Genomic DNA, 23,403 nt, shown 5'->3' on the forward strand with positions numbered 1-23,403 from the left:
TGTCTGACAGTCTTAGTTCGATTTTCACACAATGCAAACAAAATCATAATTATGGGTTAACAGTGAAATATTTGAATGGTTTTTAAATTCAAATAAAAATTGTGCCCTCTAGAAGGTCCACAAGCTAAAAATCTGATTTTTTGTACAATCAGGGGCCATAATCTAGAAGTTACATTACATTCTGACATGTGCCAATATTGTAAGGAATCAAAATCTTTAAGTTATAAATACACATTTAAAGTTTCATCAAAACTGGATGAAAATTGTGCCCTCTAATGTTTCCACAAGCTAAAACATGATTTTTCGTACAATCAGGGATCAATAATCCATGAAGCAAGATCTTTGGGATATAAACCTTATTTTAAGTTTTATTAAAATTGGATAAAAGTTGTGACCTGTACAGTATCCACAAACAACATGTGAACAGACATGCAGACACAGACGGACGGACAGGGGCGACGACAATATATGTGGGCCAATAAAAACAAAGTTCTAACAGTTTGTTATCAGTTATATTATTCAACTGAACATCATCAACTTCACAATTATCTTCGCATAAACATAATGTGGTTAATCAATATTTATGAATAGGCAGTAAAAAGAAATATGTCCTGCTATATCTAATGATGTATATTCAGGTATTTTGTACATAATATTCTCTCATTACACATATAATATAATATATGCAGTATGGTACGTTATATTGTATTGTTTATTTCACACTTATTCATTTTCAGTTCATGTGTACTGTGTATTTGCGGTTTCAATGTTTGTGTATATTGCGTATTTGCAGTTTCAATGTTTGTGTATATTGTGTATTTGCAGTTTCAATGTTTGTGTATATTGTATATTTTCAGTTTGTGTATTATGTATTTGCTCGTTGTATTTTATGTTGTTTATTTGCAATTTGTGTATGTCGTTTATTTGCAGTGTGTGAATGATGTGTATTTGCAGCATATGTATATCGGTGTGGCCTAATTTGAATAACGGAAAGAGTGAAGCATGGTATGCAGTATGGTACGGTATATTGTATTGTTTATTTGGCACTTGTTCATTTTCAGTTCGTGTATTGTGTATTTGCAGTTTCAAAGTTTGTGTATATTGTTTATTTGATGTTTGTGTATATTGTTTATTTGATGTTTGTGTATATAGTGATTTTGCTGGATGTGTGTATTATGTATTTGCTTGTTGTATTTTATGTTGATTATTTACAAATTGTGTATATTGTTTATTTGCAGTGTGTGAATGATGTGCATTTGCAGCATATGTTATGCATATTGGTGTGGCCTAATTTGAATAACAAATCTAGGAAAAGAATGAAGCATGTTATGACCCCCAAGACAAATTTGCAAAATAACATTCGTAATAACAATTAACCAGGAGAAATATATTTTGCATTTAAATTATAGTCTTTCACCGACAGTGCACACAGAAAATACTGGCCATGATCCCTCAAGGTTTTACTATAAATGTAATCTTTTAGCCTATGCAGAATATGCTCATTATCAATTTTTTTTTTCTGACACAATTCAATAAATATTTACATATTATAAAAGTACACTATATAATTGTGGGATCTGAAAACAAGCTGGAGCTTATAAAAATTCATCTCCAGATCAAACTTAGTCAAGGTATTGATGCAATGAAACTATACACTAAGTTTCATCACTGTCACTTAATTAGAACTAAAGTTATCCCAAAGAATCAACCAATCAACTTGCTTATCTCTGCTTACCCTAAGCAGATAATGTTCAGCTTCGAATTCCATCAAGGTATTCACCTAATAAACACCTACTCCAAGATTGAAAATTATGGCATTAGAATGAGAGTTAATTATTGTGTCCCTAAAAGTGTGACGGACAGACAGACAGACAGACTCATTTTAATACTGATCAAGACCTCGCAAAGATGTACTGTTGCCAGCAATTCATCTCAACCACTAGAATCTAATCTAGAATATACTGATGTAAACAAAGGGGGTAGGGGGACTTCTGCTGTGCTCCGTTCCTCAACTATATAAAGGGAACAGCCACACGACCTGACTATTGTCCTTGATATCACCATTGGTGGAAGTGGACGTTAAACACTAACAGTAGAAGAAGAGTTTGCCACTTACAAATTCCCAGAAACTGGCCCGGCGGAGTGGGGGGGGGCTAGGGGGCTAGGGGGGGCTTTAGCCCCCCCCAATAATTTGGCCGCAAGTACTCTTTTCTCCAGGTTATTGCGGCCCCTGGACCCACGCCTATAAGGACCTAGGATGGAAGCCCCCCCAATAATTTGGCCGCAAGTACTCTTTTCTCCAGGTTATTGGGGCCCCTGGACCCACGCCTATAAGGACCTATGATGGTAGCCCCCCCAATCAAGAATTGCTTCCGCCGACCCTGAGAAAATACTGATCAAATCTTATCTTTACTGACCTGTTTTATTTTTCCTTCTTTTAGGTCTTTTAACTTTCTGACTAAAGACAATATCTCCTGACGCTCCTCCATCTTTCTGCGTATTAGAACTTGTTGTGCTGGTAGTACTTGACATCATTTGTTGAGATATTACACTATGTGTTGAACTGGTATAGACTGATGTGGGTGAATCATCTTTATTATAATAAATACCGGTAGTGGCAACAGGTGCTTGGTGATTTAAAGTGCTACCATTGACCTGTTTTTCAGGAGATGGAGAATTACTAGAACTAGGAGACACGCCTTCGAACACTTCCAAACCTGTAAGTTCCGGTGTTTTTAATTTAATGACGGGAGGTAAGTCTGGAGACGAATCTGGAGTAACGTAAAAATCATTTCCGTCTATTAACGATTTCACAGATGTTTCATTAGAAATATTTCGAGTTCCAGGTTTGAAGTCCAAGTTTTTTAATTTTCCGATCACATTTTTCTGGAAGAATCCCTTAGCCGATTGTCCTTTATTTTTCAATTCTTCGTTTATTCTGGTTAAATTAGACGTAGTTTTATTTTCCTCGACTGGGGACGAATCAAATTTTGGTTGGACTCCTATCTTCACTTGATCTGTGATAAAATTGATATAAAACTTTTATAATGTGAATTTAATGATATCCTTGCAGTTGATGGTGGACGATAAAATATGGTATAATATTAGTTTCATTTTGGTATTTACATACAAAAGAGCACATAGAATGCTCTCAAACTAGCTTAATTAGGTTAACATTAAAAGTCAAATATTTGTATAAATATACATTAGTATACAATACTAGAACTTGGTATATTACACCACAAATGTTTTAACCAGATTTCAAAAGTTATTTTCAAGCAAAAATTGAAAGTACCAGTAACCTGAAATGTGCTTGAAAACGACATGTGAAATCTGGTTAAAACGTTTCACTGTAAGTCAATTGTTAAATTTCTGTCACAGATTGGATCATAAAATGTATACTAATATGAATGGCAAATATTTCAGTTCCAAATTCTAATATTTACAAAATAAAACAAAGAAAGAGTTTAAGTTTAATATTCAACAGCTCAAAATATTTCAAGTGTGATTGCCAAAGTCTATAGCGCTGTATCATAAGGTCTGTCATTGAGTCAACTGGCGTGGTTTCGATTCCCGGGTTGTACGTGACAAGGGAGTAGGTTGCCTGTCCAGCCTTGTGGGTTTTTTCCGGGTCCTACGCGCAAGACAAATTATTGAAATAAAATTGAACCATGTGTTAGTCTGGAAATGACCTAGTCTGTGTCGAGTGGAGGTTTAAACCTCTCTCTCTCTCTCTCTCTAGATCATGACTTGAAATAATCTCAGTGCCAGTGCATGTATTATTTAACATAAACAACAAAGTCAATGACTAATATTAATAATGTTGACCTATATTTTCTACTAACATAGTAGTATTTAGTATACAATGTACATAGAGAAAATCAATATTCTATGAATACATTTAAACATTTAGTTATCAAAGGCTAACAGCTGTCTTTTTTATTCCATTAATTATAAAGTATTTTTCTTAATATACATTTCTAAAATCTAAATTTTGTATCATTAATTTGTTTATTAGAATTTAGGAAATAAAGATCATGGAATACAATACAATACATTTGTACCAGTAAGGGTCTCGATTTGCAATCCCATCTCTAGAAATGGCAATCACCAATGAAAACTAGCTAATTTGAGACTATGGTAATTATTTATTTTTCAATATTTGATTTGTATACAGCACTAAAAACCTTGTGCAAACCAAAGATTATTTGTCATGTGCATGATATGGGTGGACAGAGAGAGAGAGAGAGAGAGAGAGAGGGGGGTTGACCTCCACTCCTCCACAAACTGGGTCATTTCAGGACTAACATATGGTTCAATGTTATTTCAATAATTCTCTTACGCGTAGAGGTCTTTAGCAGTGGGAGGAAACTGGAAGACCAAGAGAAACCCACATGGTTGGACAGGTGACCCTACTCCTTGTCACGTACAACTGGAGAATCGAAACCACATGGGTGAAGAGAAATAGGCAACTGTTTTGCTGGACTGATTTTCTATAAAAAATGATGTTGTCGATGACTAATAATCTTTGGTGTGCTATATTATATCTAACGAATGGATGGATAAAAAAACTCTTTGCATTTCTACTTTCAATTTTGGTTTTAATATTTAAGTAAAACTTACGTTTAACTTCTTCTGGTTTTAAGGCTATTCTCACCAAATTTATTTCGGTATTTTTTCTCAGGACAAAGATTTCATCATTATTAATAGCTAAATCCACTATGGTCCCAATTCTACTCTGAACACACAAAACCTGACTATTGGTGGCTTCAATAATAAATAAATTACCACCATGCCATGTAACTAGTTCGTCTTCTCTGTAGATATATAACTTGCCAAATTGCGGCTCCTCTTTTTGAGGCGTAACAGTTTCTGGTTTTATTAATGGTATGACAGGAATGGCGTCAGACAATACCTCCTTAAAGATAAAAGTGTTTTCAACCGTGCCGTTAATACTGGCTCGCCACAAACGACATCCTGGTCTTGTGGCGAATAATTTAGCATCACTCGGTTTACACATTTCAGGAATAAAACAGGCTCCAAAAACACCACTGCGGAAATACAAAATAAATTCAATATTTTCTATCAATATCATATATAATACATATAGCATATTTTCTAGCTAGCATTAAAAAAGTTAGACAAATATTGGAATTTTACATTTGTTGATTAACAAAATTATTACACAGAAATGAAATCCAGTTTAACATTTTTCATTTGTGCACCAACAGTGCTAACTGAGACACAGAGAGAGAGAGAGAGAAATGGGGTTTAACATCCACTCTACACAAACTAGGTCAATTCGGGACTAACTTATGGTTAAATATATTTCAATAATTTGCTTGTGCATAGGGGTTTTAGCAGTGGGAGGAAACTGGACAACCGAAGAAAACCCACGAGGTTGGACAGGCGACCCTACTCCTTGTCACGTACAACCGGGGAATTGAAACCACGCCAGTTGACTCAATGACAGACCTTATGATACAGCACGCACATGCTAACCATTTGGCCATCCAACCCCCCACTAACTGAAACAGACAAATGCCATACACTCAAGCAAATTTTTCATCATATATTATAAAGCATTACAAAAGTCCGGCAAACGTCGAAATTCTACAAGATTTGTGAATTATTAAATAATATTATTGCACAGAAATGAAATCGTGTTTAACGTCTTTTTTTTCTGCACCGTTAGGCCATTTTTGGGTTGAATTCATTGTGAATTCCAACTGCCCAGGGGTTGTCAAATATTTATAGGATAAATCAATGTAAGTGAATTGCTGCAAATAAATTGATGCAAGGGTGATAAATCACTGCCAATAAAGTGCACTAATACCTGGTGATAAAATTTTTAGTTTGGGTCAATGTGTAAGTCAGATAGCAACTTATTTCTATGTTTGTTATTGATAATAAAAACCGCAGGCTCCATCTTCACGTTTTTATTTTGAATAAGAATCTGAAAAGCTGTTGCTATCTACTACTTATACACGGTACTTACTAGTGCTGCCACGATATATTGTTGAATCGATGTATCGCAATCCACCTTCTCACAATACCTGTATTAAATCGCAAGACACTGAATCGATGTATGATTCTTTTTTTATGTCGCTTCAGTAAGTAACTTGTCACTCTTAATTATCCACGTCACATATTATCCACAGGTACATAAACACTCTTAAATTGTTCTGGTCCTTAATTTGATCCACATCAATATTGTTATATAAAACAAGTTTTATTTCTTCAACATCGGCAGGACTAAAAATATCAATTATTCTTTTATCCTGATGGTTGTGAATCGTGATACGAATCTTATCGTGGCACCTAAATCGCAATACGTATTGTATCGTTTCAGCAGTGGCAATACCCTACACTAGTACTTACACTTTTCTTTCTTGATGTCCAATTTGAATAACTCTGGAATCTTCATCTGTTCTACATACAATTGTTCTATATTTAGTTGTAACTAGTAAAGCTTTATGATCGTATGACATCTGTATTATTTCAGCGTCTGCTACATCCTCATCCAGTAACACTTTTGAAGTAGACTGACCCTAATAAATGAAATGAAATGGGGTTAACCATCCTACTGTTCTGCACCGACTTGGATAATGAAAACAGGCATACGCTACACAGTGTGCTATAAGGGAAATTTTGCCTGGATAGTTACAGCCTATTTTTATTTTGATTTCCAATTGTTAAAGGTTTTTTTACGTGCACGCCAATGTAATACGATGGAAATTTTGCGCAAACAGTGGAGCTACGGTCTACTCAGATATATCAAATTGTAACTGCCAAGGGTTCATTTACTGCACCTTGTTTTTTTTCAACCCTTTGGAACAACTACATGCTGTTCCTTACCAATAAAAACTGGTCATGTGGCCCTTTTGAAGTGACGCATGATTATCTGAGAAATGAAATGAAATGGGGTTTAACGTCCTACTGTTCTGCTCCAAACTGGGATAATGAAGACGGGCATACGCCATACAGTGTGCTATGAGGGAAATTTTGCCTACTCTTATATCAATTCCAACTGTCAAGGGATCTTTTACATGCATGCCAATGTGTACACGGGACCTCGGTTTTTCGTCCCATCCAAACGACTAGACAGCTTCCCTCGTCAAGCCCTCCTTCCTGCATCACTGACAAGGGGGAACCAAGCCAGAAAATCTTGATTATCTAAGAGCCAGAATATGTTTTTTGATATGGCCTAATACAAAGATCCCAGCCTATTTTACTTACTTCATAGAAATCAACACCAGTAACAACCACTCTTCCATTTTTGTCACCTGAGAATAATTTCATACCGTTTGTACTCCACTCTATGCTAGTTACATATGTTCGGTGCAGATCCTTGACATCAAGTTTCTGTAACTATTACAATTTAAATAAGAAGAAAATAAATCTAAGATTAGAATAAAAAAGTTGAAGGGTTTGACAAAGTAAGACCCAAGGACCTTAATCACCAATAAGTTAAGAATACATATGCAGGTCCTCGACATCAAGTTGCTGGAATTATTATAATTCAAATAAATTTAGGATTATAATAAAAATTGAAAGGTTTGACGTGGCACTTGGCTTGGAACATTACATTTTTAAGTTAGTAAATAAGAGACCCAAGGACCTTAATCACCAGTTAAGAATATGTGTGCATTGAAGATTTTGCTCAATAATCATTTTCAGAAATACCATGTTAAAATTGTTGGCATTCAGACTTTAGAGACACATTAATAGGATTGACAACCACCTAGTCATGTGAAAAGCGGTAGTACATACCCCAACCATGGGAAATGTGACAATGCAAATGTTTTGGGGTGGGGGTGGGGGGGAGAATGTGAGAGTTACAAAATTTGTCAAGGGAACCATGAGTACAAAATGTTTGAGAATAATTGGCATAGACAAAAAATCCTATTAAAATTTGACCCCTGAAATATCAAACCAAAGAAGCCTAAAAGTCATACCGTTTTATTCTGTCCTAAAGCTATGGAACTGGAAGGTAGTAAAAATATTCTGACAGTTCCAGTTGTTGTTCCTACAGCCAGTTGATAATCTAACCCATGATGTAGCTTTACGCACATAACAACATCGTTAGATGACTGAAATAATCAAATCAATAATTAAGCATGTATTAATGACTGAAATAATCAAATTAATCAAGCATGGAGAGAAAGAAATAGAGTTTCATGTCCACTCGAAATAAACTAGGTCATTTCGAGACTAACATATGTTTCAATTTTATTTCAATATTTTGTTTGTGCACCAGGGTCTTTAGCGGTGGGAAGAAACCAGGGTCCCCAGAGAAAACCCACGAGGTTGGACAGGCAACCCTACTCCTTGTCACGTACAAGCTGGGAATTGAAATCAAGCATGGACATCATTAGAATTAGATGACTGAAATAATTAAATAAATCAAGCATGGACATCATTAGATGACTGAAATAATTAAATAAATCAAGCATGGACATCATTAGATGACTGAAATAATTAAATAAATCAAACATGGACAACATAAGATGACTGAAATAATTAAATAAATCAAGCATGGACATCATTAGATGACTGAAATAATTAAATAAATCAAACATGGACAACATTAGATGAATGGAATAATTAAATAAATCAAACATGGACAACATTAGATGACTGAAATAATTAAATAAATCAAGCATGGACAACATTAGATGACTGAAATAATTAAATAAATCAAACATGGACAACATTAGATGAATGGAATAATTAAATAAATCAATAATGGACAACATTAGATGACTGAAATAATTAAATAAATCAAGCATGGACATATGATGACTTAAAAAATACAACAAATAAACAGGCATTTTTAGAAATTCTTTGTAATCGCAGGATTTTTTACGCATAATAAACCATGGCAAGAAATTGTTAGTATTTCAATAAGTTTAGTGTAAAATATGCCTTCGAACCCCTAAATTTTTTCTTCACAACTGTGTTGCTTGATATCTGGCTTCCCAGAATTAGTGTAAAATAAGACTTTGAATGACTTACTTCAGTTTTAAGTCTTTCCATCGTTGTTTTATCTCTGTTATAGAGAAACACTAGGCCTATATTCGTACCTAGTACAATATACTGATCTGACACATCAACGCATGTCAAAACAAGCTCACACTGCATCAACAAACCACGCTGAGCCTTCCGTGGTATCTGAGACATCAAGGCCCATAGCTGTTCATATTCTTGTGGTATTGAATTTGTCCTGGCTGTAGTCTTCGTTACATCTTTAGTTAAGTTTGCTGGGCTAGGTGAACTGCTTGCAGCTCTTGAAACTGTGGTTAAGGGTGGGACGTTTGGATCAACTTTCTCATCCATTTTTGTCAATCAATCTGAAATAAAAATTATACAGACTGTAATCAAATTTAGCTTTCAAATTTCATGTATATTTCTAAAAAGACAAAATCAAATCATTTTAAAACAAAGCAATAGGCTTCCTTGTTTCATAATATTTTAAATAGATTGGATGGTACATGTAAGTGTAGGTTGTAGGTGAGGGTTAACACAAAGAAATAAGCTTCCTTGTCTCCTAATAGGTTGGATAGTATATAATAATAATAGTTTATTCTCAACTACATGTATAAGCATGAGTATGGAAGTTACAACAAACATTTCACATTGTGATGCATAACAATATCTATCTACATATCTTACAAAATAACATTAATTTTCAAGATGAGTGGTACATATTAATCTAATCGTCAATATTTAATGTTATATATCAATTAACAAAGCTATATTTATATTCTTCTTTTCATAAAGGCATTTAATACAAAACTTTCAACATTTTCTATACACTCTTCATTATTCATTAATATTTTTAAGTTGAATTGAATTAGTTATATGAGATTTGATGTATGGTGACAGATATTGTTGTCTCAAATTATCATAAAATGGACAATACAATAAGAAATGTTTTTCAATTTCTACTAATTGAAGGTTGTAGTTTTTACATAATCTCTCATTACGAAGAATAAAGGGTTTACTTTATCCCCTTTTCAACTTCCAGTTGTCTGTTGGCGAGTGTTCACAAGAAATTGTGAACGGCAGGCAGAGTTGTGGTGTATAAAAACAAATGAATTCAATTTCATAGAATTATTATACTCAAGAATCCCATATCCATACATTGATAAAACACGACAAAATTTGTAAAATAAATATGGATTGCTGAATTTGTCTCAAACTTTACACATAATTCAACTTGATTATAATAATCTTAACATAAAAGTCAAACACATCAAATTAAAATTATCAGTGAAAATCACCAAACTGATAATATAAAATTAAGAAGTACAGTCAATACTAACCACTGTAGCAGTTTTCAAGTACCGGTAAAAGAAAAAATGAAATGGGGTTTAATATCCTACTTTTCTGCACCAACTGGGATAATGAATATGGTTCAAGTAAAAAATCACATGGCCAATTTAGATGAAAAAAAGGGCTTTATCCACTTGACATTAAAATGACAGAGCTTCAAGAGATTAAGTTTTCAACATGATCATGTAGATTTTCAGGCTATGAGTCAGTCATCATATTTCCTGACATGTCACCGTACCAATTTCTGCTCGAATATCATGACAAGGCATTTGACAAAAAATTTGACTATCTGTGTTCAAGGCAGTAGTTTTGGTCAGAAGTTGTCTAGATCAGTGGATCAGTGTTATGCTCGGTTCCCACTATCACGATTTGTGCTACAATTTAAATTGTTGTTTTAATTGTGGAGTAATCGTGGGATCCTATCAGGTCTTGTCATATATTGAGGTCAGTAGTACCAATCATGTTGATCGTATCGAAACATATCCAAACATATCTGCATGTACCAGACATGGTGGACTCAATAGGGACAATCTTATCGTGACGCATCGCACGACAGTTAACGATCCTGGCCCTGTGACATCTTGCGTTGTCATCCTGGAAGATGAAACGACGGCCATGACGTCGTGCGGGAATCTAGCATAAGCAAGTGCTTTTCACATAAACCCTAATAACATTGACCATCTTAATCTCAAAAATCAAAATATGAAACAAATATGAATGAAACCATGTGTATTTTAATAACATCATATCTAGATATTCATGATATTTCACCTTCTCTCTCCAGTAATTGCCTTTGTAACACAGCTATAAATTGTTTAATGTTTAATATGAAACAAATATGAATGAAACCATGTGTATTTTAATAACATCATATCTAGATATTCATGATATTTCACCTTCTCTCTCCAGTAATTGCCTTTGTAACACAGCTATAAATTGTTTAATGTGACTCTGAAATCAGCTACTGCAAATCATCGTCGAAATACCAACAGTTTCATATTAATGAATTTTACTTCAGGCCATATTTTTTTCAGACAATCTTTTTTCCCTAACGGACCGCTCTGTATTTGCAGACCTCTAGTTGTGGACCCAGGTTGATACATATGACTGTATAAAGGTCTGTTATAGAGTAAGGGGTGATGTGCTTTAGATCCCAGATGTGACAAGGGAAAGAGAGAGCCAGCGATTTTGGTTTTAAAATTACCTCCACAAAAACTAGGTCATTTTGGGACTAAAATATAGTACAACAATTGTATTTCAATAATTCGCCTTGTTTGGTACATGAATGAATTGGGGGGGGGGGGGGACTTAAGAGTCAGAAAAAACCTTAGAGGTTAGGGAAGCGACTCTACTCCTTGTCACATACAATACCAGCTTGGGATCGAAACCAGACTACATGACTCAATAATGACAGACCTTATGATCTAAAGGGTCTGTTTTTCTCTGGGTTCTTATTACAATACCTGCCAACGTACTGCACGGCCTGAGCAAGTCATTGGGAATTGCAGGATTTTCAATATTCAGACAACTGGAAATGATTGAGAGGTGTCAAGAAAGGGGTATTGGTGATTGAGAGACTTCTGTCTATAATTTTGGGGAATGGGAAGTAACCATCCGCATGTAGGCCTACTATGTACGGTAGCCTACATCATAGATGATACCGTATGAATGATTGCGGACACTGTTCTGTTCAGTCGAAACTGACAGACGTTGCATGGATGGGGAGACTAGATTTCAGTCAATATAAAGTTCTCATTATTATGGCCATTTCTGTGCCGAATATACAATAAATCAAATATATCATACATTAACAACTGTCCATATGTGTTTTTTAACCTTATCGCTTATCTTTGGATATATCTTCATATGTTCATGTCGTCTACACAACAACTCGTGACATTTCTTTCTCAACTGACATTTGGTGCATTTTGGGACTGTAGGCAATACCTATTTCCTAACTGTAGGGTAGTCAAGCAAATTTTCCTCGCGTTTTTCACGGCATGTTTCATTTTATTGGGGGATTAAATCTACTTCAGAAATGAGCCACTAAAATGATTGTTTGTCTTTGTAAACGAAGAATTGCAAATGCAGTATTTAACTTAAAATGACAGCAATGTCGATACTCATAACACCGATAAAATAATGGACATATCCCATCATGGGATATCCCCAAAATAGGGATTTCCCATTTGTACCGCAGCAGTAGACCTCAAGACTTCAACTCAAGACGACTGTGTGAATTAAGCAATTAAGTTTATTTAAAACTTTTGTGTGTCATAATCATCTTCGTCTATATTATTAGGCCCATGTATAAGTAAGAGAATTAGTGTATTCCTATCTGTAATTTTAAGATTAGTCTTCGACTGGATAAGAGGCAGTCTGACTCTGAGTCTGACTTGTTGAGTCTAGTCTATTCGATCAGCAGGTTTGGGATTATGTCAAATCAAAGTAATGAAATGAAATGGGGTTTAACATCCTACTGTTGTGCTCCAACTGAGCTTATGAAGACAGGCATATGCCATACAGTGTGCTATGAGGGAAATTTTGCCCGAGCATCAGCACTATATGGCCTACTCTTATATCAAATTTCAACTACCAAGGGATCTTTACGTGCACGCCAATGTATACATGGGACCTTGGTTTTTCTTCTCATCCAAACGACTAGACAGCTGCTCTTGTCAGGTCCTATGTCCTGCACCACTGAAAAGGTGAATCCATGTCTAAAAATCCCGATGAACTTACGTTCTGGACGTCCCCATAGTTTATTTAATATGATAAATTATACAAGTAATATTCTCATAAAGATATTAATAAACGGTTATTGGTTTGACTGTTTTTTTTTTAGAACACTGCGGATTATTGATTGTTGATTTGCCGTCAATAGATTAGGTCCCCAACAGATTTCATACATGGGGGAGTAGTTGGTGAGCCAGACATCTTGTGTTAATATTTTTATGTTTTTTATCTTGATTCAATTTTTTTTTATTTTCAGGTTTTAAAGATGTTTTTGTTAACTGTGGGTATAATTATTATTATTTTATATGCTGTGGTACAATTGATCAGGATCATCTTAGCTGACTGTGATTTAAGTCTACAATATGCCCAGTATATGGGAACCTCGACTTATAGTAAGTCAACATGGCTAACTACTGGTATTCTTCTGATATCAAAATGGCATGGCGTTGCTTTTTTTCTATCCTTTAAGGCTATTGAAATGAAATGAAATGGAGTTTAACGTCCTACTGTTCTGCTCCTAACCTGGGCTAATGAAGACGGGCATACGCCATACAGTGTGCTATGAGGGAAATTTTGCCCGGACAGCGGCACTACGGCCTACTCTTATATCGAATTCCAACTGCCAAGGGATCTTTTACGTGCCAGCCAATGTGTACACGGGACCTCGGTTTTTCGTCCCATCCGAACGACTAGACAGCTTTCCTTGTCAGCCCCTCCGTCCTGCATCACTGACAAGGGAGAACCACGCCGGAAAATCTGGATGAACTTTCTCGGCCAATGCAGGGATCGAACACCCGACCTCCAGGCTAGCGAGCTAGCGTCTTACCCACTTAGCCACGTGATCCCCCTTAAGGCTATTGAGCTATGTGTCCACAGGACTGAAAGTATTGGTAACCCCTCAAATAGTGGGTCTGTTGTGGTTGGAAGCGGCCTACTTAATATGGTCTCACAAGTGTCAACTGTCATATTCTCTTTAGAAAGACTAGGTCTCTTTGATCTGGGTCAGAAATAAAATTTTACCAGATTTTATTCTTTGATCTGTTTTTGGGGATGACAATCAGTCTTCGTTCAAAATCTTACATTTGCAGATGTTTAAGTCAATGTTGAGATATAACTGGTTGTGTGGTGTTGTTGTGTTTTCACAAACAACTTCATATTAATCTTTCAAAACACAAATTTAATCATGTAGAACTTGCCCCATCAGATTAACACATTTATTTTAAGCTAAATCAAAGCGATTTAGCTCCTTTAAAGATACATTATGGGAGATTCGATAACGAGTTGACAGTTCTCACTATAATAGTTAAAAACTAGATAATGTAAAGGCAATTTGCTAAAAATTTCAGTCAAATTGATCCATGCTGAACCGAGAATTTAGCGATTGAATTTTCGGGCTAGCCTCGACCATCATTACTTAAGTCCGTACGATAAAAAACATATCCATTTCATGATTAAATCATGAATGAAAGTTGAGCAGCAAATCAGATCCTAATCTAATAAATATCACTGGCTAGCGATGCCATCGAGAGTTGATTATGGTCTGGATAAGTTAATTAATGTCTAATTAATATATAATTTAGATAATATTTCAGGCCTAAAGAAAGACCTGCAATGGGCAGATTTAGCTCTCTTATAATGTATGTTTAAATGCCCGCTTTCAAAGAACTCATGATCTAAATAATTCAAAATATTTAGCGATTTTAGTGTAAGCTGTAAAACTGTTATGATGTATTTGTTGGTGATCATTAATTGAAACAAAACATTAAATCAACCCAATTGAATTTCTTTTTTTAACCTAAATAATAGAGGTACAGCTTCTTTAAGGTTTATACCTTTATAGACGAGGAGAGTGGAGTCAGAAATATCAATATCTGATTACTTCCGATGAAAAAAAATAGTTGGTGAGATGTGCTGAAGTCTGTCACTCCCTTTTTGCCTGTCAATTTATGTTGTCTGCCACCATTTTTTTAACAGTCCTAAACACTCCTATATCCGGACTTGAATATTATTAAATTAATTATTTTTGTGTTTTTCAGCTGCTCTAGCACATAAAGTTGTATGGATAACAGGTGCTTCTAGTGGTATAGGAGAGTATCTGGCCTATGAATTAGCTCAAGCTGGATGTAAACTTGTTTTATCTGCTAGAAGAGAAGATGAATTAAATAGAGTTAAAAAACAGTGTTTAAGTAAGCATTTATTAAATAGAGTTCTAAAAAACTGGCCCGGAGTTCACAATGCATACTTAAGTACAAATCTATGATCAACTTTGAGCAGAAATATTAACTGAGAATTTTTTTTTCTTTGTGAACTCGGGAGCCAAATTTTTAAAGCATGGGTTCCTGGGTGTTTATTTTGGCCTGCACATTAATGAACCTGTGCAGACGTTTGTGTTCACATAAAATAACTTTAGGCAGCTGGAATACAATGAACAGTTAAAGTGGAAATGCCACTTTCCAGGCAAAATTTCCCTCATAACACACTGCATAGTGTATGCCTGGTTTAATGTAGAAAAATAGGATGTTAAACCCTATTTAATGTCACAATAATAATTTTATTTATTTCAGCCAGTGGTCCAATAAAAGAAGAAGACATATTGGTTTTACCATTAGATTTATTAAAGTTTGATTCACATAAAGATGCTGTCGATAAAGTTCTTCAAAATTTCAATAAGGTACTGTATCAACCCTGTTGTTGTGGAGGGTTGGGTTATCTAGGCATGAGGGGTTGGTGGCCGTATGGTATGATGCGTATGGTTTAATTAGACTGCTACGCGCAGTCGAGTGGACATTAACCCTTATCCGTTCAACGTCATTTTAACATATTTCAAAAGACTACTGCCTGATAATTATAAGTGATAGACTCTTGACACCAATAATAAAGTTGAAGGGGATAAGTTGATCTATAATTTGCATGTTGTATCTCGTTTTCTAAATCATTTTCATCAGAAATATCGTCTTCAGAATCAGTGTCATCGATTTAATCCGAGTCGGAATCATTCACAAGCATTTCAACCACTTTGGGAGTCTTTAACCTTCTCGACATTGTTAAAAAATTACATTTTTTGTCAAAAAATGTTTTTCTCCATGACCTGACAAGATAATTTCCTGTCTGACATGCATGCGTAGCCATATCAATTAAATATGAAACTAAATACTCAAATGCCGCTTATAAAAAAGGTTCTTACTGTAGTCGACCACTTAGCTGTATGACATTATGGTGACTATAGTTGACAAAGACCGGTTAAGGGTTAAACCCGATTTCTCTCTCTCTCTCTCTCTCTCTCTCTCTCTCTTCATTTATGCACATTATAGAAATAAATATTAACCATATGTTAGTCCAGAGTGGATGTTAGTCCAGAGTGGATGTTAGTGTCGTGTGGATGTTAAACACAATATCTCCATCTCTCTGTCAAATGTAGTTTGAGGGAACTATGATGATAAAGAACTGGCCATTCTTGCTATAATAGTTCAAAAATAGATAATCAAAGATGAATATATTAAAAATTTCATTCAAATTAAATTATTCTGAATGAAATTATGAAGTGTTGATTGTTTATAATCGTATTGGACAAACAATTATCCATTTTATTGTTAAATTTTTAAATCTTGAGGGTATCCTAATCCATTTAAATCTCTGCCATTCAACGGTCTAGAGAGTTGATTATGGGCCTGTTATGTTAATAGTTTATATAACATTGGAGCCAGAAAAAAGACCTGCAATAGGCAGATTTAGCTTTTACATATCGATCTTTAACTATTGATTAGAAATGATCATATAAATTTAAGAGGAAATGTTTTTCTCGTATTTGCAGATTGATGTTTTGGTGAATAACGCTGGTAGAAGTCAGAGAGCTGCATGGATTGAGACTGACATAGAAGTTGATAGACAGATGTTTGAACTCAATGTACTGGGAACGCTGTCCTTAACTAAAGCTGTATTACCCAAGATGGTTGAACAAAAATCTGGACATATTGTTGTTATCAGCAGTGCAGCAGGAAAACTTGGTAAAAATAATGGAGCGATTTTAGAATTTGCTGCCGTATTTTGTTTAGGCTTTACAGTCTATCCACCACTCACGCTGTCCATATTAACAAACTGAAAATAAAGTGGGATTTAATGTGCTATTTTTCTGCACCAACGAGGCTAATGTGTTCGAGCAGTCGCGATGCAACGTGCTATAAGGGCAGTTTTGCCTAGACAGCTGTGTTTCCGCCTAATCTTCATGGAATTCCTTATTTAAAGAATGGGGCACGTACGATTTTTCTTGCAGGGTTGGATGGCCAAATGTTTAGCGCGTGCACTTTGAATCATAAGGTCTGTCATTGAGTCAACTGGGGAGGTTTCGATTAACCGGTTGGTTATATGTGACAAGGAGTAGGGTCGCCTGCCAACCTCGTGGGTTTTCTCCGGGAGCACCAGTTTCCTCAAACTACTAAAGACCCCTACACGCAAGTGAATAATGAAATAAAATGGAACCATTTGGTAGTCTTGAAATGACCTAGTCAGTGTCAAGTGGACCTCTCTCTCTCTCTCTCTCTCTCTCTCTCTCTCTCTCTCTCTCTCTCTCTCTCAATTTTTCTAAAAGATTGATCTGAGTCCTTGTATTCATTATCCATCTTTCATTAGAAAATTGATAATCTAGTGATAGTTTTTTTAAGATATAAATTTTTATCTGTCCGGCTGTTTTGTAAAAATACTAATCAAAAGCAGCGTCATTTATAATCTGATGGAAATTCTTTGTTTAATATGACTAATATTCTGAATTAACTATTTAATTTTGCAGGTGCTCCAAATTCTGGTTCTTATACAGGGTCTAAACATGCTCTTCATGTAGGTATTACTATTATATCTCTTTTAGGATTATTTTAAAATGTCATATTTTGAATGAAAATTTTCTTTGGAATTGCACGTTTGATTCAACTAATATAACAATACGAAACTATATTAGAGCTCCTCGTAGGTGTTCTATAAACAGCATACCATACCATGCACACGCCATCTTATAGCTTACTACTAAAATGCTGTATATCCATTTGAGATTTTTGGTATATCTGGCTAGTTTTTCGTTCAATATGCCAAATGCAGAATGATGAAATTGTTTTCAAATCGATATTTCATTTAAACTTTGTCAAATAAATGCTGTTTTATATATCTGAATATATAAAATATATACAGAGAGAAACTGGCCAACATCAGACCACAACAAATATAAAATAAAGAGAGTCAGTGAAAACAAACAAATTGATAGTTGTGCTTAAGATACAATGGGTCAGAGGTGGGAGGAAGCTATCCTCCAAAAAGGCTCCAATGGTATAGTAATCCACAGTTGATATTAATAGGGTCTGGTCAAGTCTGGCACACTGGATGATTAAGAGTTGTACATTGCATTCCAGTGATAATCGTGAAATAAGGCAGTACAGTAAGCCTACTCATTTAAAATAAAATCAAACTAGGAATGATAGACTTTGGTTCATGAGAGGTTGGATGGCCGAATGGTTAGCACATGCGGGCTTTATCATAAGGTCTGTCATTGAGTCAACTGGCGTGGTTGTACGTAACAAAGAGTAGGGTCACCTGTCCAGCCGCATGGGTTTTCTCCAGGTCCTCCGGTTTCCTCCCACTGCTAAAGATCCCTACGCGAAAGCAAATTATTGAAATAAAATTGAACCATGTGTTAGTCCCGAAATGACCTAGTTTATGTCGTGTGGACGTTAAACCCCATTTCTCTCTCTCACACACTCACTTTGGTTCATTGAAGTAGACGAAGATACAAGAGTTGTATGGTGTATTTAAAGTTTTGTGTGAACAATTTGGTGCACGATATGTAAAAGGTTGGACACCCCTGGGTTAGGAATTACTGACTATTGATATTAAAATATTGATTATTTCTAGGGTTATTTTGAGAGTTTAAGAATAGAATCGGCGCTGGATAATATTGAGATAACAATGGTTTGTCCTGGTCCAGTTTTCTCCAATATTCTAGCTACGGCTTTTACAGAAGAGAATGGCAAGGTATGTCACCACATTCTTTTTTAGTTCTTGGTTTTTTCGTCCATTTAAGTTATCTCCATCTTCTTTAAACAAGATTTAATTTTGCTAACTTTATCACCACTTTTGTTAAGTATTTTTCCTAAAAAGTTTACTGTTTTTATGTTTTTATAACCCCTTTATCGAGAAGTTACATTTTATTTGATTAAATCTAATACATTTAATGAAACAGATGTAATTTCTCAGTCAACACAGGGATCGAACATGGGACTTCCAGGCTAGCGAGCCAACGTCTTACTCACTGAGACACTGTGGCTCCCTTGTTTGTGGTACTTAAGTAGTCTATAATAATCCTCTGATATATACATGCCCTACTTTTGATCTCGTTGTCTTCAATTGATTCTGAATGTTGTTATTATTTGTCTTTGGGGATGCTCGATTCACAGTCCAGAACGTCCTGAATTGACAGAATTGCAATCGAGTAACGCGGAATTCAGTTCTGTCACAGTTCTGTCAGTCCCGACAAGGGAGGTGGTGTGAGTAGAATCGTGACGTAATTAAAAGGTTTCGGCTGCATGGTTGGTTGAGATATTAACTTATTCACTCAATTGTCACTATTTTTGGGATTGAAGAAATTCAATTCTGGAACGTTCAATCGAGCACACCCTATATGTATTTGACCTTCAAATTTGCTACTACACTTGCTTTAAAAGAGCTAACTTCTTGAAACGTCACCCAAATAAATCAGTAATTGTTCTTCCATAAGTATGTGTAATAGTTTATTACACTATCCAGTTACTAAATTTTTCTAAAAGATTTTTTCTCCTTCAGATGCTGCAAGGTCAGATGCAACAAGGTGAAAAACGTATGTCTACATCTCGATGTGCTGCACTAACAGCAACTGCTATCGCTAATAAACTTGATGAAGTTTGGATATCTCCACAGCCAGTTTTGATTTTCATGTATCTGTTCCAGTATATGCCAACAATAGCCAGAAGGTAGTCTGACATTCTCTGAAATGAAATTAAACGGGGTTTAACACTTGCTTCTTTGCTCCATCTGGGCTAATAAAGACAGAATCTTTTTCTATCTTGATGCCAATAACTGTGGGGCCAGTTTGATCTGGGTGTCACCTGAGAAAGTCCCTTGGGATTTCCCAAACCTGCGGGATGGAATGTCTGGCAAGAAAAACGATGTAGTCCTTCGGATTGGAAGAAAAAAAGATATCCCATCTATACCATTATCACATGATAATTAGAAAAGAAATTAAGAGTGGGCAGTAGCGCAACCATCCAGGCCAAATTACTCATGGCACACTGTATGATGTATACACTTCTTCATTTGTTTAATTGGTGTAGAAAAGTATGACAGCAAATTTCTCATGGCACACTGTATGATGTCTACACTTCTTATTTACCTAATCAGGGGCGGATCTAGGAATTTTGAAAAGGGGGGGCGCTGCAAAATGAAGGCATTGACCGCGGAGACGGGGCACGCCGCTGAGGGGGGGGGGGCCAAGAAAATTATCCGTCATTTCCTTGCACCTGTAGCCAATCCAAGGGCTATTTCCCAGACTGGTGTGTTTGAGTGGATGGTTTGAGTCATTTGGGATCCCTACAACGGGTTGGGAAAGGACATATTTGAGTCTGAGAAAAGGCACTTTCAGCAGTAAAAAAGGGCACTGTCGAAAATTAGGGGGCCCCCATTGAATCCGCCTCTGCTAATTGGTGCAGAAAAGTATGACGGTAAATGCCATTTCATTTCTTTCCATCTACAATTGTTCATATAATTTTATTTTTTGTGTTTAAGTGTTTAACTACCATGACTTAAGAATAAATAGAACTCTACTGATTAGCTTAAAAAATGGCTTCCCGCATACAAACTGTGTGATTTGATGATATATTTGGACTAAAAACATATTCAAGCTAATTTATCTATCAAAAGTTTGCTTCAGATCCCCCTTGAAGCAAACTTTTGATAGAAAAATTAATTTGAATATTAATTTAGTCCAAGTATATCACCATCTTTAATGACATTTATTTTATGTTTTGGTTACAGAATTGGAGTTAAAATGGGTGTTAAAGGAATAAAGAAGTTAAGAGAAGGTCAACAATAAACAACACAATGTCAATTCTGTAAAGGACCTAAACCTTTTTTCTTTGGAATGTTAAAATGTGTCAAAAAGCACATACATATATTAGTATAATGAATGTATATAAACTGATTTACATTCCATTTTTAAAATTGTATTGTAATTCTTTCATCAGTTAAGTGAGAATGCAGTCAAGATTAAATGGCAGTCAACTGCGCCTGGTTAGTCCAGGCTACTTTTAAAAAACATCTGAAAATGTGTTTGAGATTGAGAGAAGAGAGAAATCAGGTCATTTTGGGAGGAAAATGTGGTTCATTTTTTTTTATTTAAATTGTTCGCTTGCATGTATTGGTCTTCAGCTGTGGGAGGATACCGAAGGACTCTGAGAAAACTCATGAGGTTGGATAAGCGACCCTACTCCTTGTCATGTACAAGCAGGGATGCATGCATTCAGCCATGCGGCCACCAAATCACCTCCTGTAGGATTAACTATTCACAACAAAAACACAAGGTTATAATTGGATATAACTACTTTTCTGTCATTTTATAACGACGGTTCATAACACATGCAGGTCATGTTTTTTCATTAATAAAAAAATGAGCAATTGATCAAATGTTTTCAATCTGATGATTGCAATCTGATTAAAATAATTTTTATACTTTCGATGGCCTACACTACATGAATATCTGATTGTATGTAGTGGAAGGTTCGCGTCAGAGGTCATGTGAGTGTCTTTTGACCCTATGACATTAGACATTTGATTAACCAATCACTGTTGATGTGTCTAGTGGGTTACCCACAGTACCATGCACCTCACACCAAAAACTCACCATAACAGACCATTTTATTGGCTAACCCCTAACACCACCCAGAACACATCAACCAGAATGCGGGTTACATAACAACTCTTCCAGATCCTAGTGTAGTAAAGACAAGTAAACCGAAATTTTGAACTATAAAAATGAAACGAAATAGGATCTGTGTTTTAATCAGATTGTAATGATCGTAACCTTCAAGGAAAATTAGTTCATCCATGAGACCTTGAAACTCTTTTTAAAACTGAAATTACATGAATAGCAAAATGGTAAATAAACCTGTAGGTTTGATATTTATGAATGACTGAGCTTTCTGCTTCACTGTTCATTAAGATTCTGTTCATTTCAATATTGTTATATGTTATGATTTTTTAATCATAATTATGAAATAATTATAGTGATTAATTACATGTTTATAATTATCTTTTATGTTATATGGTTTTCGTACTTGTGGGGAATGGGGCGGCACACTTTTATGCATCAAACACTTGGGTTTAATAAATATTTTTATGAATAATGCAGTACTCCTTTAAGATTCTGTTTCTTTCAATATTGTTTTGTTAAAAATAACTTATAATTTTCGATGTTTAAATTTATGATAATGAAATATTTATATTTGTAATCATCAATGATGTTTGCCCTTTTTTTTTTATTGAAATCTATGATAATATTTTTGAATTAAAACAAAATTATGGAGTTTTTTAAAGGCTTTTTTTTTTAAAAAAAACCCTATTAATATGAAGATTAACTTTATCATTTCATTTTATATCAAAGACTAAAAAATAGTCTTTCAAATGATCTCCTTTTATTGTGTCAAGGGAGATCATCTGTGCCTGAATTTGTTTTCCATTTTGGTGTCAGACCACCACTATGTTTCGCTATCACGAATGAAGTTTCTTCTGGAGTGAGAGAGAGAGAGAGTTTAACGTCCTTTCCACACAAACTAGGTAATTTTGGGACAAATATATGGTTCAATTTTCTCGCACTTTTAAATGGGCATCTTTCTTGACTTTTTGGTCTAGATTCTAAGAAGGGGTCTGAAATGATATTTTCGGCAGGCTCTCAAGCGGAGTCGAGGCGTGGCACTATACCACAATGTGCTGTGTACTAGTTTCAGGGGGTAAGATTTTTGGCGAGATATTCTAGTTTAGAAACTATTTTAATAAAGAAGTATTGAAACGTTGTATGGTCAGTACGATGCGAATGTTACAAAGGGAAAATTCGACGTTTACATCAAATTCCCCTACTTCAATACAACGACCCACCGCATTTTTGTGATCGTGGTACTGGAGAATCTAGAAACTAAAGAAAATAATATTAGAGGCTGGCAGGGGTTGTTTCTCGCGGTGTTGTACGCCTTTTATAATACTTTACGTATCTATGGGGTGATCAAGTTAAACAATATACAAGCTCTGCTTAATGTACGTATTGAA

At 35.2% G+C, this 23,403-nt stretch overlaps 2 protein-coding genes across 5 annotated transcripts in view; one reads left to right on the forward strand and one right to left on the reverse strand.

Annotated features, from left to right (window-relative positions):
• The window catches only part of LOC126822217 (tectonin beta-propeller repeat-containing protein 2), a 24,303-nt gene extending 12,061 nt beyond the window's left edge, over nucleotides 1-12,242 (reverse strand). The window contains exons 1-7 of one of the 3 annotated variants that reach the window (XM_050550969.2): nucleotides 12,175-12,242; nucleotides 9,019-9,353; nucleotides 7,959-8,093; nucleotides 7,240-7,371; nucleotides 6,382-6,551; nucleotides 4,624-5,051; nucleotides 2,418-3,017 (exon numbers count right to left, since the gene is read on the reverse strand). In XM_050550969.2, coding sequence (XP_050406926.2) covers nucleotides 2,418-3,017; nucleotides 4,624-5,051; nucleotides 6,382-6,551; nucleotides 7,240-7,371; nucleotides 7,959-8,093; nucleotides 9,019-9,339 — 1,786 coding nt within the window. In that variant the 5' untranslated portion in view covers nucleotides 9,340-9,353; nucleotides 12,175-12,242. Of the gene's footprint in view, nucleotides 1-2,417; nucleotides 3,018-4,623; nucleotides 5,052-6,381; nucleotides 6,552-7,239; nucleotides 7,372-7,958; nucleotides 8,094-9,018; nucleotides 9,461-12,144 lie in introns of those variants that run through there. The other 2 variants (XM_050550968.2, XM_050550970.2) reach the window with 2 other exon arrangements.
• Nucleotides 4,019-22,670, forward strand: LOC126822244 (dehydrogenase/reductase SDR family member 7). 2 transcript variants are annotated; one of them, XM_050551022.2, is made up of 9 exons: nucleotides 4,019-4,140; nucleotides 13,331-13,466; nucleotides 15,111-15,260; nucleotides 15,639-15,745; nucleotides 16,886-17,078; nucleotides 17,858-17,904; nucleotides 18,967-19,086; nucleotides 19,894-20,060; nucleotides 21,121-22,670. In XM_050551022.2, exons 1-9 carry the CDS (start codon nucleotides 4,138-4,140, stop codon nucleotides 21,176-21,178), a joined length of 981 nt encoding a protein of 326 aa, XP_050406979.2. In that variant the 5' UTR covers nucleotides 4,019-4,137; the 3' UTR covers nucleotides 21,179-22,670. The 2 variants fall into 2 exon arrangements, with proteins under 2 accessions (XP_050406979.2, XP_050406980.2); XM_050551023.2 differs by lacking the exon at nucleotides 4,019-4,140 and adding an exon at nucleotides 12,522-12,652.
• Nucleotides 22,671-23,403: the final 733 nt, after the last annotated feature.

This window comes from Patella vulgata, chromosome 5 (assembly GCF_932274485.2).
Source record: "Patella vulgata chromosome 5, xgPatVulg1.2, whole genome shotgun sequence".
Classification (NCBI taxonomy): domain Eukaryota; kingdom Metazoa; phylum Mollusca; class Gastropoda; family Patellidae; genus Patella; species Patella vulgata.

What these genes read in the sequence shown, in the direction of transcription:
- LOC126822244 (XM_050551022.2), top strand. An exon ending in AGTTAAAAAACAGTGTTTAA is followed by an intron (nt 15,261 to 15,638) that starts GTAAGCATTTAT and finishes TATTTATTTCAG; the next exon opens with CCAGTGGTCCAATAAAAGAA. An exon ending in ATGCCAACAATAGCCAGAAG is followed by an intron (nt 20,061 to 21,120) that starts GTAGTCTGACAT and finishes TTTTGGTTACAG; the next exon opens with AATTGGAGTTAAAATGGGTG.